Raw genomic sequence first — 13,791 nt, 5'->3', positions numbered from 1 at the left:
GTGCTAATTATGCCTTGTTGATTTGAGTTGAGTTTTGACAGGTGCCTGCTGGCAGGACCTCCTGTTTGCCTTGCTGCCTCCTGTGGAAAGCAGTTTTACTCAAAGCCAGAGAGCACGGAGCTCCGGAGAGCCCGTGCAGCACAGGTAGCTGCAAGAGAAGTTGACGTGAAAACACAGATAAACCAGACTTGTAGTTAAAAGTCCTAATTCATTTGGCCTTTACACGGTTGTTAGAACTGTGCAGTGCAAATTTCCCCACATGCAGTGTTTCACTCCAAACCTGTCTCAAGCCAAGTTTCTCTGAGCTCTGCGTTCATCGGTCACTTGGCTTTGTTTCAGCTTACTTTGGTAACCTGTGACTGTTGTAAAGATGCAACCATGACAATCAGTACAGACTCCCATTTGCATTTCTCTGTGTAGGAAATCCTTGGCAAACTTGTGTTTCAGAGGGGAGTACTGGAAACCTTTAGTTAAGAATCGGCAGTAGTGGAGTGGAGTCCAGGCTCTTCTTATGCATTTTCTCAGGCAGCCCTGATCTCTAAGGCTGTAATAACTTCAGATGGGAACTGTATAAAGGAGAGATGTGAAGAAAGTTTCAGCTCCAAGCATGTTACAGCCCAGATGAATGAGGAATGTGAAGTGGATGAATATCTTCAATATTGTTACTGGTTAAAGGAGACGTACAGTGTGTACGAAGCTGCAGTGTTTCAGTTTTAAATGTGTCGGTTTTCTTTGATGTGGAGATTTCTGAAGATATTATTATTATTATGCTTCATCAAATTGGAAGTATTAAGATACACACTGTTTCTTTGATTGTACCAGGAGACTGATAGGAAATACCAAGTATATTTTTAAGGTCGCTTAATAATTAAATAGAAGCTTGAGTAAGTTCTGTACTGAGATGATAGTAAGTCTGTTTCTGTAGATGTTTCATGAAAAAACTCTTCCTTAAAGTCCTTCACTTCTATTTCCAAAAGTTCAGCCTTCTCACCTTTGCATCATTTGTGATGTTTCAGTTGCACCTCTTGTCCATACATCCAGGGTCCTTCTGCCCTCTGAATATGCATCTCTAATGTAAGAAGTAAATAGGGGAAAGCTAAATACCAAGCTCTTTTTTGTAACTTCAGAAAGAAAGCACTGTGGAGAGCAAATAGGGAAGACATTCTCACCTGATCTATTGGTTGTGCCGTTTAAGAAATCCTCGTAAGAAACTTCCAAATTGAGATCACTTTGAAGCTGGAGTCGATGTAATAGCAAGTATCCTATTTTAGGCTTGTTAGTGTTTGGAGCTATTGAAATAAATCCTAGCTAGTTGGCACTGCCTTGCTTCTGAAGCCATATTGTTCCTTTATGCAGGAGATGTGTGGAGAATTTTCTCAACTCTTAAGAGTAGTAAAGACTTTGTACCGACAAGTAGCATTCAGAGAGGGGGGGGAAACATGTTTGCATAAAGATATTCCCATGAATTGATGCTTGCTTGCTGTGATTTCCTTCACGTGGGTCTTGTAGCTGAACCGTAGTGCTTCCAGTGTGTGCTTGAGCACTGTTGAGCTGTTACAGCTGTACTTACAGCTTGCTTTTGGAAAATCCCAGGAGCATGCACTTTTGCACACCTGCTAAGAAGATTATCGAGAAGACGGTAACAGCTTTCACTTGTGAAACTGTCATGTGAACATCAATTTGGTGCGAGCCCTGCTGACTGCAGCACTAATTGAGCCTTTTTATAAATCACTGCTCTACCGTCTTCCAGGGTAAGGCTGTGGACAGATGTTCATTTAACAAGACATCTGTGCTGGTTTAGGACGTTACTGTATCCCAGATGTTACACCACTTTTTAAGGTTATTGGCCCTGTTTTATATATTCAGTACCATCGTTGTGCTCAGCATTTCACGTGGAAAGGAGGGCAGTTCCTTCCCCAAACGTTTTAAAAGTTATGGCATTTGAGAAAGGGGATGAAGCTGTGGGATGGTTCCTATGAAAATAGGGTGGTAAGACTGTTCATAGGGTCCACCAGATTAGGAAGGTGGCTTCTAAGGATGATCTGAACAAATCAACATCTGCTTTTGGTGGTAGCAACTTACAGAAAAACTCGTCTGGCTGTAACTTGTGGGTGATCAGAAACTGGGAGTGACAAGCATCTGAGGCTCATTGCTGCTTCAGTTACTTCACATGGTTCCAGAAGATACCGGCCCATATAGCCTTGTTACTGATGATCTTGAAGAAAGAATAAGATTCAAGGTGTCCTGTTGATCAATTTTTTTTTTTACTCATAAGGTTATGGAAGTGTGTGTGTTGGGGGGGGTACTGACAGCAAAACAAATGCCACAAAGATACACTTTTCCATGTTATCCTAGCATTGTACACCCACCCTGCTCTGTGCAATTCAGCAGAAGACACTCAGGTGCTTGGTGATGGTACTGTGAAGCTGTCAAAGATGGGAAACAACCTCAGTGAGGTTTTTAACCCACTGCAAATGGAATAGCTGATGATCTGCTGAGCTGTGCGACAGGTTTTCCTGGGCTTTTTTTTTTTTCCTGTGGGCTGAATTTGATTAGTTGCTTGCAATAATTTTATTTATTAGGATGTGTTTAAGGAGGGAGATTAATGGAAGGCATTAGCCGAGAAAGCTAATTGATAACAAAATTTGGAGTAGGTCACCAAGGATTTTGATAAATGACTCAATGTTCTGTCAATATTAGTAAAACTATTGTAGACAGTAATTATATTCAACTGGAGTCCTATATGTGTGATTATTACTATTTTTTTTCTCTGATTGACTTCTTTTCATGAAACGCCAAATGTTCTTTAAGAAGTGGTATTTCCCGCAGTGGATCTGTTTGTTTAAACAAATAGACTTGGTTTTGTTTTTTCCCCTTCTAAATTGAGCTCTGCTGTAGGAAGGGGCAAAGAAGAGACCCAGTTGCAGGCAGCCGGGCCACGGTCCGGCCTATTGTGCGGCCTGCTCCGTGCTGTCATGTTGGCCAGGCTCTGCCTGTACACGTTGTTCTTGGTTCGGCAGTGGCCCTCAAGTTAGGTGGATCTGGATCTGTTGCTTTTGCTTTTTCCACTGAATTAGTAACGCAATATTTATTGCTTCCGCTTTGAGAGAGTATGTGTTAGGGAAAAAAAAAATAACAAAGCGACTGAAATTTGGCAGATCACTGCTTGCCTTACAGTGGCATTTGAGATGAGCTGCTTGGGAACTGATCAGCTGTGGGGAAGTGCTGGGTGTTACTGGGGGGCTGGGTGGTGAGATGCACTGCTGTCTTGCACACTTACGAGCTCACCTGCTTTTGACCTACTTGGAGTCCAAAGGATACAGCTTTCTAGAACACCTTCCAGTGAGAACAGGCTTTAGGTTTTAGCCTGGTTAGTAACTAAGGCTGAAGTCCTGAGAGCAGAATGAAGTGCTGTTTCAATGTTTAAAGCGCTTTTTCAAATTTCTTTAAAGAGAATTAGAAAAAGCAAATAGAAAAATAATTTTTAAGAAAGCGACGTGTTTGTTAGGGAAAAATCCAGTCATAAGTAAACTGAGGAAGGGTCTGGAGGGCAAGGGGTGTGAGGGGAGGCTGAGGGCCCTGGGTTTGTTGGGCGCAGAGCAGAGTGGGCTGAGGGGAGGGGTGGTGGCCGTACAGCTCCTCACAGGGGATGGAGGGACAACGGCAGGGAGCTGTGAGGGAAGGAGCAGCTGGGGGTGAGGGGAAGGCTGTGCCTCAGAGGGCAGTGGGCATGGAATGGGCTGCTCAGGGCAGTGGGCACGGCTCTGAGTGCTGGAGCTCAGGGAGTGCTGGGACACTGCTCTGAGACACAGGGTTGGGTTTGGGTGCTGCTGTGTGTGGAGCTGGAGGTTGGACTCGGTGATCTTTACAGGCCTCTTCCAATTTGGGGTATTTCTATGATTCTGTTCTTAGTGCAAATATTGATTGAAAAAATTAGGTATATGTTACAGACTTTTCAAATGGCGTTTTTGTGGAAAAGTTAACTTACAGCTGTCAGCACAGAATGCATTTCACTGTTTCGTGACTTGAATTATTTTTCTCAAAGCCAAAAATAAACTTTTGGGCTCCAGAATCTCCTGTGACTGTGAAAGGGAAGTAATGAGCGAAAATAAGTCAATGATATAATCTGGCACTTTTTTCCAACTTCTTCAATACCTCATTTCCAACCTGCCTGGCACTACAAAGGCTTTTAGTGGGATCCTGGGGGGGGGGGGGGGAGGTGGCAGATAACACCAGATGTGGTTATATCTTCTGCTGAAAAGAAGCAATTACGTTTAATTAATTAAAACCTCTGATTTTCCTCAGCGTTAAATAGGTTGCCGAAGTACGGCAGGGAGTTCAGGGAGTGAGTACTGCTCTTGTTTAAACACAGTGCTTGGAAGGGCCTTGTGAGTACTTCAGTGCTTAATACACAAAATGTAGCTGTGATAGAAAACCCCAAACCATGTGCAAATTATTAGAACAGTCATTTCCTCTTCCCAGAGACCTTTGCCTGAAGAAATGTGAAGCCTTTGAGCGTTCCTGTAGCAAGTGGCTGTGCTTACCTGCATATTCCCACATCCATTTAGTGCTGGCTGATGTGGGGCTGTTCTGTAGAACCATAAGAAACGTAGTGGCATTGGATATCTGGTGCAATGTATGGCAGCTTCTTCAGATGGCACTGTGCAGTTTGTTCTGGTTTAAATATATATGATGCTTTGGTTTTAAGAAGCTGCACTGGAGGCTTGTAGAGCAGTGGATAACTGGAGGGGTTGCTGTTTTCTTTTCTGGTCTCAGAAGACTGCCATTTATTTTGTGTATGCTGTCACTGCTCACATACGAGCTGGCCAGCAGAATGGTATGCCTCCTATCTGTAGGGTTATGGTTACGCCAACATTTTTCAGCTTTGTCTGAACAAATCTTACAAGAGTGCCAAGAAGATGAAAGTCCTTCTATCCTTGATCTCTTCCTGCTTTCCTTTTTCCCCTTTGTTCCCTTTGTAAATGAGTGGTTTGCTTCAGCCTTTGGTTTTAGCTGTGTTATAGTTGTTCCTTTCCTTCTTGGCAGTGGCAAAACCTCTCCCAGACTCAATTAGAAAGGGTCTGGTTAGGTGGTACCAGGCAGGCCCTCCTTGCTTTGCTGCAGAACGCCACATGTAGGCTCAGAAGGTGATGGTCAGTCCCGGCTCTGTGCATGTGGTCATCTTTGATCCTTGAGAGCAAAGCATTGCATGATAGAGTGTATCTTTTTTAGCTGATATAGCAGATCTGCTTCTGAGGTAACGCTACTGCTAGATCTCAGTATTTTAACAGTAGAAAAAAAAAAAAAAGGAAATGCTGTTTGTAAGAATGATTTCATCACTTAAAAAAAAAAAAAGAAAAAAGAAACCAACAAAGCTTCTCCCAACAAAGAACTAAACCCAAACGTTTCAGAATTCTCCATGAAAGAGGAACCGAAGGGGTTTCTGTTCAGGGAGCTGCCTGGGTGACATCCTGATCCAGGGCGGGCTGGTTGGGTGAATGGTTGCCTTGGAGCTCTGGGGCTTTGGAAACACCGAGATGCCCCGAACTGCTCAGAATTTGTGTATTTTGGAATCAGAAGCTCCCAGGCTTTCTGTCAGCACGCCAGGCAGGTTGCCAAGTAGCCTGAAAATTTGGGAGGCGAAGTGCCAAGCTCTTGGCTCCCTTTCAAATGGGCTGCTGAACAGCTGGGAATCTGGATGCTTGGGCTTCTCAACAGCCCACCGTGCTCGTTGTTGAAAAGCCAGGCAGGGGAAAAAAGGGTGGAATTTGTGACACAAGGCGCTCTGCTTTCTGTCAGACCTTGGTTGAAATGGAGCTAGATCCATCAAGTATCTCAGTTTTGGTTTGCTGTCCTGACATTGTCTTTCTTAAGGTGGTAGCATCTAACTATCTCTCATAATGTTCTAAGTGTCAAGTATTTATTTCACTGAAAATAATACGTGTTTTGATTGAGTTGCTTTAGCATTGGTATTAGTAGATAGAAATGTCTTCCAAGGGTGCTTTGAATGGTTTAGTGTCTATTTTATTGCATGTGGAACTACTGGCCAGATTTTGGGTTGTGCTCTCTGATATCTCAGAAGTTATCTCCTTTGTAATGGAAAGATGTGCAGCAAATAGAGTGGTCATAAAATGTACTGATTTAACGTTTTTGGTGTTTTTTAATCAACATCAGTTTGGTTTTTTTTTTTTTCCTTGTAATAATAGGCAGAAAATGTAAGGGCCTGACTGAAGTGTATGTTGTTTGTTACCTAAAACAGGAAGAAAAGGGTGGAAACTTTTGATTTGCAGAGCACTCAAATCACCGGTTAGCTTGAATGTTGTACAATTTAACGCTGATAATTATCCCTCCAAAATGAAATTATTTAAATTGGGAATAAAGCTTGTAATAAAAAACAATTAAGTGCTTTCAGTTTATAAACAGTTTTCTCTTCTATGTTTGCAGGCCTCGGAGTAGAGGAAAAACTGCAGTGGAGGATGAAGACAGTATGGATGGTTTGGAGGCAGCAGAAACAGAAAACACTGTGGAAACAGGTAATGAGAGTATGGCATCAGTGCTATCTGGTTGTTGCTTCTTCCTTGGAAATTCATTTTATTACACAGAACTTTGGCAAGGAGGAAGTATTTAATTTGGTAGTATGACACATGCATTTAGGCAGATACTTAGAAATATGTTATTTAAATCTATATCAATTAATGCTCTTTGAACTTATTTCTTGTAAGTAGTCTAATGAAGATGCTCTCCTTACAGTCGGGTAGTGGCTCTGTTTGTTTGTTTGTTTTAAGGTAGTAGCTAACAAAATTAAAACCCCTGAAGCAGAAGCTGCTATTTTTTAGGATACCTGTGGAGGTGCAGCGTTACCAGCTGACTTGTATCCTCAGCTAACTAAAGCAGATGATATACCAAAGGGGTGGCCAGGATAGCCTCATGTTAATGCCTTCTGCTGCTGCTTAGGAAACAAGAGCAGTCTTGTTTTCGTAAATATTTGTTATGATCGTACCCAAATGCTTCAGTTACCAGAGAGATTGCATTGTACTGGACTGAGTGTTGTTGTAACAGTTTGTGAGTTCTGTTCTGGCAGGTTAAGAGTCTAAAGAGACAAACAGATGAGCTAACACACAAGATAAAAGCTGTGCTGAAGAACTGTCATCCCTTTGCCAGGCACGTGTCTGTAGCCATTTGCCTGTTTTTAACCAGGAACTGAATATATGTAGAAGGATGAACTCTGCCAGGAAGGATTAAGCCAGGGCCAGTTGGCAGAAGTTTTTAGATTTGACAGGAATAAAAACCTTAAAAACGCATTGAGACATAAGGGATGATAAATTTAATTAGGTAGCCCTATATGCATAATGAGCAAAGTGAAAGAAAGCGCAGACACACTAACAGCAGAAGCTGAGGGTCAGGAGGGCAGATGCATGAAAATGCCAGCTGAGTTAGGGGCCTTGTTAGTTATACTTGTAGCTGTTGAGTAGTAGAGTTGTGAAGTCTTTAAATTTGAAGGCAAGAATCTGTGCTTAGTGTAGATGTAGGAGAACAAGCAGAGGGCCTCAGAAGAGCAAGGTTTTATATAGGCCATACAGCAATATGGTTGCAGTGGTTAAAGCTATGAAAGTGGGGACTGAAATTGTCAAATGGATGGAGAGTGAGCTTTGACTGTGTATGCTGGTCTCTTGCTTCTTACTTGCTAGATGTTGTCATCAGGTTTAAGAAGGCTTTTTACTCAGGATCGCATGCTTTTGGGAGTGTCATGAGTGTTGAGTCACAACCTCTGAATTGTTGTTAGTGGTTTGTGGAAAGAGGCTAGGATTAAAGCTGAATACAAGAGTGTTTTATTATTTTCTTCTGCCAGTTGTTTTTCTTCCCCTGGTAATAAGCTGCTGGTAGCAGTGAACTACTTAACTAAAGCTGAAATTGAAAAAGTTGTAACAGGTATTTTTTCTGTGGAAAAACAGCAGGGTAAAGAAAGGCTACTTCTAAATGTGTATGTTTCATTCACAACTCCTCCCATCCCATGTGGTAGAAACATTCTCCTGAAAATCAGGAAAGATGACAGAAATTGTGATTCTGCCTGCCCCCTTCCTCCAGCTAAACAACTGCTGATACACTTGTTTGGGGATTTTACTGATGGGTATATATTTTTATAGTGATAGGTATATACTTCTTGTTTTTACATTCCATTATAAACAAAGATTCTCTATAGAGATCTGAGAGCATGTTTTACTTTGGAGGAGAGGCATCAAGAATTACTTCTGAGTCTCCAGGAGTGACTGTAAATAAATCTCTCCATTATCCTTCATCAAACTCATCCTCGCTGTCGCAGAAGGCTGCAGCTCATACTAAAGGTGCTGCGGCAGTGGAGCACTGTGCTGGAAATCCCTGAGAGCCATAGACTCCTTTCTGTGTGCTGCTGGAAGTGATGCATTGTCACTTCAGTGCTGAGTTCAGGATGGTCTTACAAACTGTGAAGAGGAAAGAAGCCTCACAGAAAGATGTAGGTCTGAAATCCTGTTGTCATACTGAGCATTTTGATAGAGAGACAGTTGCAGTTACTTTAGAAGTTGAACACGGTGTGGTTTGATAGAGTTTTAATTGTATTGACTGAAAACGCTGCTGCTTCTGAAACTCTGCTAAGTGCTTATCTGTATTAATAGAAAAGTGTGGGAGGAAGAGGAATTCCAGTTTGTTACTCCACATGGAACTAAAACTGAAATGTACTCATGGTCCAGTTTGTGAATTTCTTCTTTGGCTAAAAAGGTCTTTAGTTTTGTTCTCTTGAAAGTGGTAGACTTGGCAGCAATTTGTTGTAGTAGTTGACAAACCAAAACGTAATACAGAAATATTATGAAACTCGGAATGAGATCACTTCAATGTACAGACTCTTAATGTGCAACTTCTGATGTATTTCAAGTCTCCACATTTCTAGTTTCCTTTTCATTGTTTGTTTTTTTGTGTAGAGAATAGTTAACAAAAAAAAAAGCATTCTTGACTGTTCTTTTCTTGTTAAGCATTATTTTAATAAAGCATTAAAATTACTCACACCTGGAATGAAGGGTATATTTTAGCTATTGAATCATTTCAAGGGGGTGTGGGGGGGGTGCTATGAGCACTAAAGTTGTCATTTCCTTTCATAATGTTGACAGAAATCTTTGTTCAAAAGAAAAAACTGCAGAAATCTTCCTGAAGTGACTCTACAGTAATTCTAAGGCACAGCCATTTTAATTGCATTCGAGGAAACAAGTTGCTATTCTGAAAGTTTTGTGATATAATGTGTTGAATGAAGCTCAGTTAGAACCATGGCAGGATAAGGCGTGTGCTCTGATCGTTTCAGTATGGTTTATTATCCCAGCCAATAGAGAGACTTCTGAGCCTTGCCCGTTTTCTGCCAAGTGTCATGTTTGTTTTAGTTTAAATTATAGAATCATAGAATATCTTGAGTTGGAAAAGACCCACAAGGGTCGTCGAGTCCAACCTCTGGTTCCACGTAGGACCACCCAAACTCTGTGTCTGAGAGTGGTGTCCAAACACTGTGTGAGCTCTGGCAGCTCAGGGCTGTGCCACTGCTCTGGGCAGCCCATTTCATGCCCACCGCCCTCTGAGGCAGGACCTTACGTTGTGGCACCCAACCTGCACCCAGTGCTCAAGGTAAGGCCAAATAGAGCAGAGCAGGACAACCCCTCCCCTCTCCCAGTGGCAGAGCTGGGCCTGGGGCACCCCTGGTATGGTTGGCCCTTTGGCTCCAGGGTGCACTGCTGGCTCAAATCCAATTTGTCATCAACCAGAATCCCAGATCCCTTTCTGTGGAACTGCTCTCCAGCCTCTCATCCTCCAGCCTGTGCATATAGCCAGGGCTGCCCTGTCCCATGGTTGGTGAATGCTCAGCCCTCTTGTCTGTCAAGATCTCTCTACAGTGCCTCTGTTCCCTGAAGGAAGTCAGCAGGTCCTCTCAACTTGCAATTGTCCACAAACTTAGTATACCTTCAAGTCCTGTATCCAAATCACTCATGAAAACATTAAAGATAAATGGCCCTAAAATGAGGCCTTGCAGAACCCCAACTGGCCTCTCCAGAATTATGTAATCCAATTTACTGTAAGCCTTTCAGCTCAATCCATCAACTGTTCACCCACTACATTATGTTTTTATCTAGCTGTATATTAGGTGTTCTGTGCGTAAGGGTACTGTGAGAAACAGGATCAAAAGCTTTGCTGACATTCAGAAAGATTACACATGGTTTCCAGTTGGCTAGATGGGTAACATTGTCATAAAATGAGATTAAGTTGATTAAACAGGACTTTTCTCCTTGTGAACTTGTGTTGGCTGTTACCATTGACTTAATTGTCTTTCAGGTGTTCTTCAGTAACTCCCAGAGTAATGTTCTCCACAAATTTACTGGGCACTAAAGTGAGACAGACAGACCTGTGATTATACTAGACTCTTCTTTCTTGCCCTTCTTGAAAATGGAGCCAATGTTTGCTGGCTTCCAGTTGACTGAGACCTCTCCATATTCCCAGATCATTGAAAAAATAATTGAGAGGTCTTGAGAGGACATCAGGCAGCTCTTTGAGTACCCTGGAATGCATCCCATTGGGCCCCATAGACTTACTGCTCCTGCTGGAGCAAGAGATCCTGCACGAGTTCAGGGTCAGCTGGGAGTTTATTATGAGAGAGAAGGGGAATTTGAGAAAAGATCTACTTGGAGCTTAGTCCAACTTTTTCCTAATAGGAAGCAAACAAGACAAAAGCTACTTGTGTTGAATCAATAGACTTTCGGGTTCTTGAGAAGCTCAGGGTAGATTCTTTTTGTATACCTACTAGATTTATCTTCCTGGTAGATTTCTTGGCTTCTACCTTGCTGACATTTATTTTGTGGCTTCCCGTTCTCTTTCCAACTGTTTCAGATTTGTTTTGTCTGTTCCTTGCTTCATTTTTCTTCACCATGGTTCTCCTAGTGACTATCCCACTGGTATTTCTCTATCCAACCAATACTGAGCTAACCCATTCCTCTTCCCATCACTTTGTAATCTGTGGAATCACAGACATGTTGAGTTTTGAAAGCACCTCGTGGTCCATCTGGTCCTAACACTGCTCTAGCAGACCCCCGGAACAGATTGCCCAGGCCCATGTCCTTGTGTCTTCTGAAGATCTCCAATGAGATGGACTTCACAGCCTCTCTGCACAGCCTTTTCCAGTGCTCTGCCACCTGCACAGTTAGGTACAAATAGAGGACTTCCCTGTGTTTGAGGGAAACTCCTGAGCTTGTACCAATTGCCCCTTGTCTTGTCAACACCTTCAACTCACTGAAGGTGGGTTTAGAGAATAGTGTGTTTTACTGTATGTCGTGTTGCTCTGCTCCCCTCCATGACAGTATTTTACTTCTGATGATTAAGTCTCTGTCATGCTCCCTGAGAAACAAAAAGGCACTATGAGCCTGGAAAGCATTGTGCCTATCTGTGCACGTGCAGATGCAAACATAAAACTGCTAATCTAAAGAAAGAAATAGTATAACAAATGTGTCCTGGTAAGTCTTCCGTAGGCTTTGTGGCCCTTTGATATTCATGAATGTTTGGCTTTCTGTTTTTTTTTTTTACATCTTCCATTAGTTTCAGTGAATTTCTGTGCTTGATGTTTTCTTGGTTCTGCATTTAAATTTACAGGAACTGAATTTCTTGACTATTCTCTCTCCATTTTGAGAACACTTACAAAGCATCCATCTCTTCACAGATTCTGTAATTCTTCCTGTCTTTGTGTCACATAAAAACATTGGGATTCAGACTGATCAGGGAGAAGCGCAGTGGGATAAGTATTTTAACTGCTAAGTCCCTTGGGAAACTCATAGTAAATCCATTGGGTATTCTGTTTACTATCTGTACTGCATACAGCAAATCTTAAAATAAGTTATACTTAATAACAAACCCTTACTTCCCTGTGGCATTTGGAGATTTCAGAAGTGATAATACATAAAACATTTGGGATGATTTTGTCAATGCCTGCATTATCATCCCCAGTAACCTTATCTGCTGCTGCAGGGATGTTGCCTGGCCAGTTGCTTTCTTGTTGGACTTAATATGAATTTTCTGAAGATAAAGCTTCCTTGTGTTTTGTCCCTGGGCAAAGGACACAGGAGTCAGAAACAGACATTTCTCAGTGCAGGAAAGTTAGCTATGTAGAAGCTGCTTGAGAACTCTGGGCAAATTCAGAACCTCATGAAATCTAAAGCAGCCCTAAAGCAGTATCTTACCTATCCTCTGTAACCGTATGAGCCTTGCTGACCAGAGCCTTCAGCTAGAACAAAGCAAAAGACACCTAAAGAAGTCCTCCTTTGAGTAAATTAATGGAAAAAGCTCCAACTTGTTGACGCCAGTGACCGTGTGAAATCTACTTTGTGCTTTTCAGCCAGCTGCTCAGACCTCATCAATGTACTACTTATTGCTTCTGAAACTAATGAAGGGAAGAGCTGACACCACTGAGGGCATTACCTATAGATTAAATTTATCCATAAATATTCAGAGCAAGTCCGTGCTTAGAAACACACGTAAGTGTGTTTGGAGGCCATTAGTGATATGTGTACTCATTAAAAACTGAGTAGTTCCCTCTTAACTATGTAGCTGTCTGCTACTTGTCCAGACACTGGAAGAACTGGCAGAACTGAAGGGCCTTATTGGTCCTTTATTACTATAAGCATCTTACTGTTTCTCTTCTTATTCTGGTAATTTGCTTGTAATAAGGAAATCACATGCGGCAGGAGTTTATTTTATATTTTCCTTTAAATCATTAGTCTCAGTTGATAATAACATTATCATCATCCACGCTTGACATGGGCCGTTCAGAACATGTTGATTTTTTTTTCCTTCTGGTACCTCAGGAGTTTGTGGCACTGTTTTGTTGTAGAGTCTCTTTGTTTCAAAATTAACTGTAATCTCACTGAGTTTTTCACTGTGGAGGTTCTTTCTGAAATGCAGCCTTTTAAAAATTGATTTTCTTCAGTGCTGGTTTTGCAGTTTACCTATGAAACTATGCTTTGTGGAACATAACCAACAGGTTTCTGAAGTTTCCAAGGCCTCTGCTCATACAGCCTTCTCTTTGCCTGCAGCTTTGTGCTACTGCTGCTATTTTGTTAGTCACAGAATCATAGAACCCTTAGAGTTGGAAGGGACCTCTGAAGGCCATCTAGTCCAGCTCTCCTGCAATGAACAGGAACACCACAGTGATGGTAGGGGAATTGGTGTTGATGTGACCAGTCAAATATATTGAAATTGTAGCATGGATCTTGTGTGTCATGCACTCTTCTTATAGAATGACTGGAAATGGTGCTGTTTGGGGTAGATTTCAGTTCATAGAATCGTAGAATCGCTAAGGTTGGAAAAGACCCACAGGATCATCCAGTCCAACAGTTCTATGGATCTCTCTCACTTTTTGGTAAAACTGTGTTGAAGCTGACTCACCAATTTGGTAGAACAGCTGCTAAGGAAGTTTGGATCTCCATCCTGCCTAATTGAAAGCATTATTAGAAATGGGTTGGCTTTGAAGTCCTATAAGGATCTGCCCTGGTACCTGTTCTTCACATCAGATATAAAAAGTAAAAGAAAGTAGCTGATGGTATAAATTTACACAGGAAAATAGAATCACAGAATGGTTTGGGTTGGAAGGGACCTTTAAGATCATCTTGTTCCAGCCCCTCTGCTGTAGGCAGGGATTCCTCCCTCTACACCAGGTTGCTTGCAGCCCCATCCAGTCTGGCCTTGAATGCTTCCAGAGAGGGGGCATCCACAGCTTCATTGGGCAACCTGTTCCAG

At 42.1% G+C, this 13,791-nt stretch overlaps 1 protein-coding gene across 23 annotated transcripts in view; it reads left to right on the top strand.

The window, feature by feature from the left end:
• KMT2C (lysine methyltransferase 2C) overlaps window positions 1–13,791 on the top strand; it is a 186,815-nt gene that overhangs the window by 40,539 nt on the left and 132,485 nt on the right. For all 23 annotated transcript variants that reach the window (XM_046930816.1, XM_046930760.1, XM_046930794.1 and 20 more), the window contains one exon: window positions 6,445–6,533. In XM_046930816.1, coding sequence (XP_046786772.1) covers window positions 6,445–6,533 — 89 coding nt within the window. The remainder of the gene's footprint in view (window positions 1–6,444; window positions 6,534–13,791) is intronic.

Source organism: Gallus gallus, chromosome 2 (assembly GCF_016699485.2).
Source record: "Gallus gallus isolate bGalGal1 chromosome 2, bGalGal1.mat.broiler.GRCg7b, whole genome shotgun sequence".
Taxonomy (NCBI): Eukaryota; Metazoa; Chordata; class Aves; order Galliformes; family Phasianidae; genus Gallus; species Gallus gallus.
The sequence above is the reverse complement of the archived record's forward strand: the minus strand, read 5'-3'. Positions and strand labels throughout refer to the sequence as shown.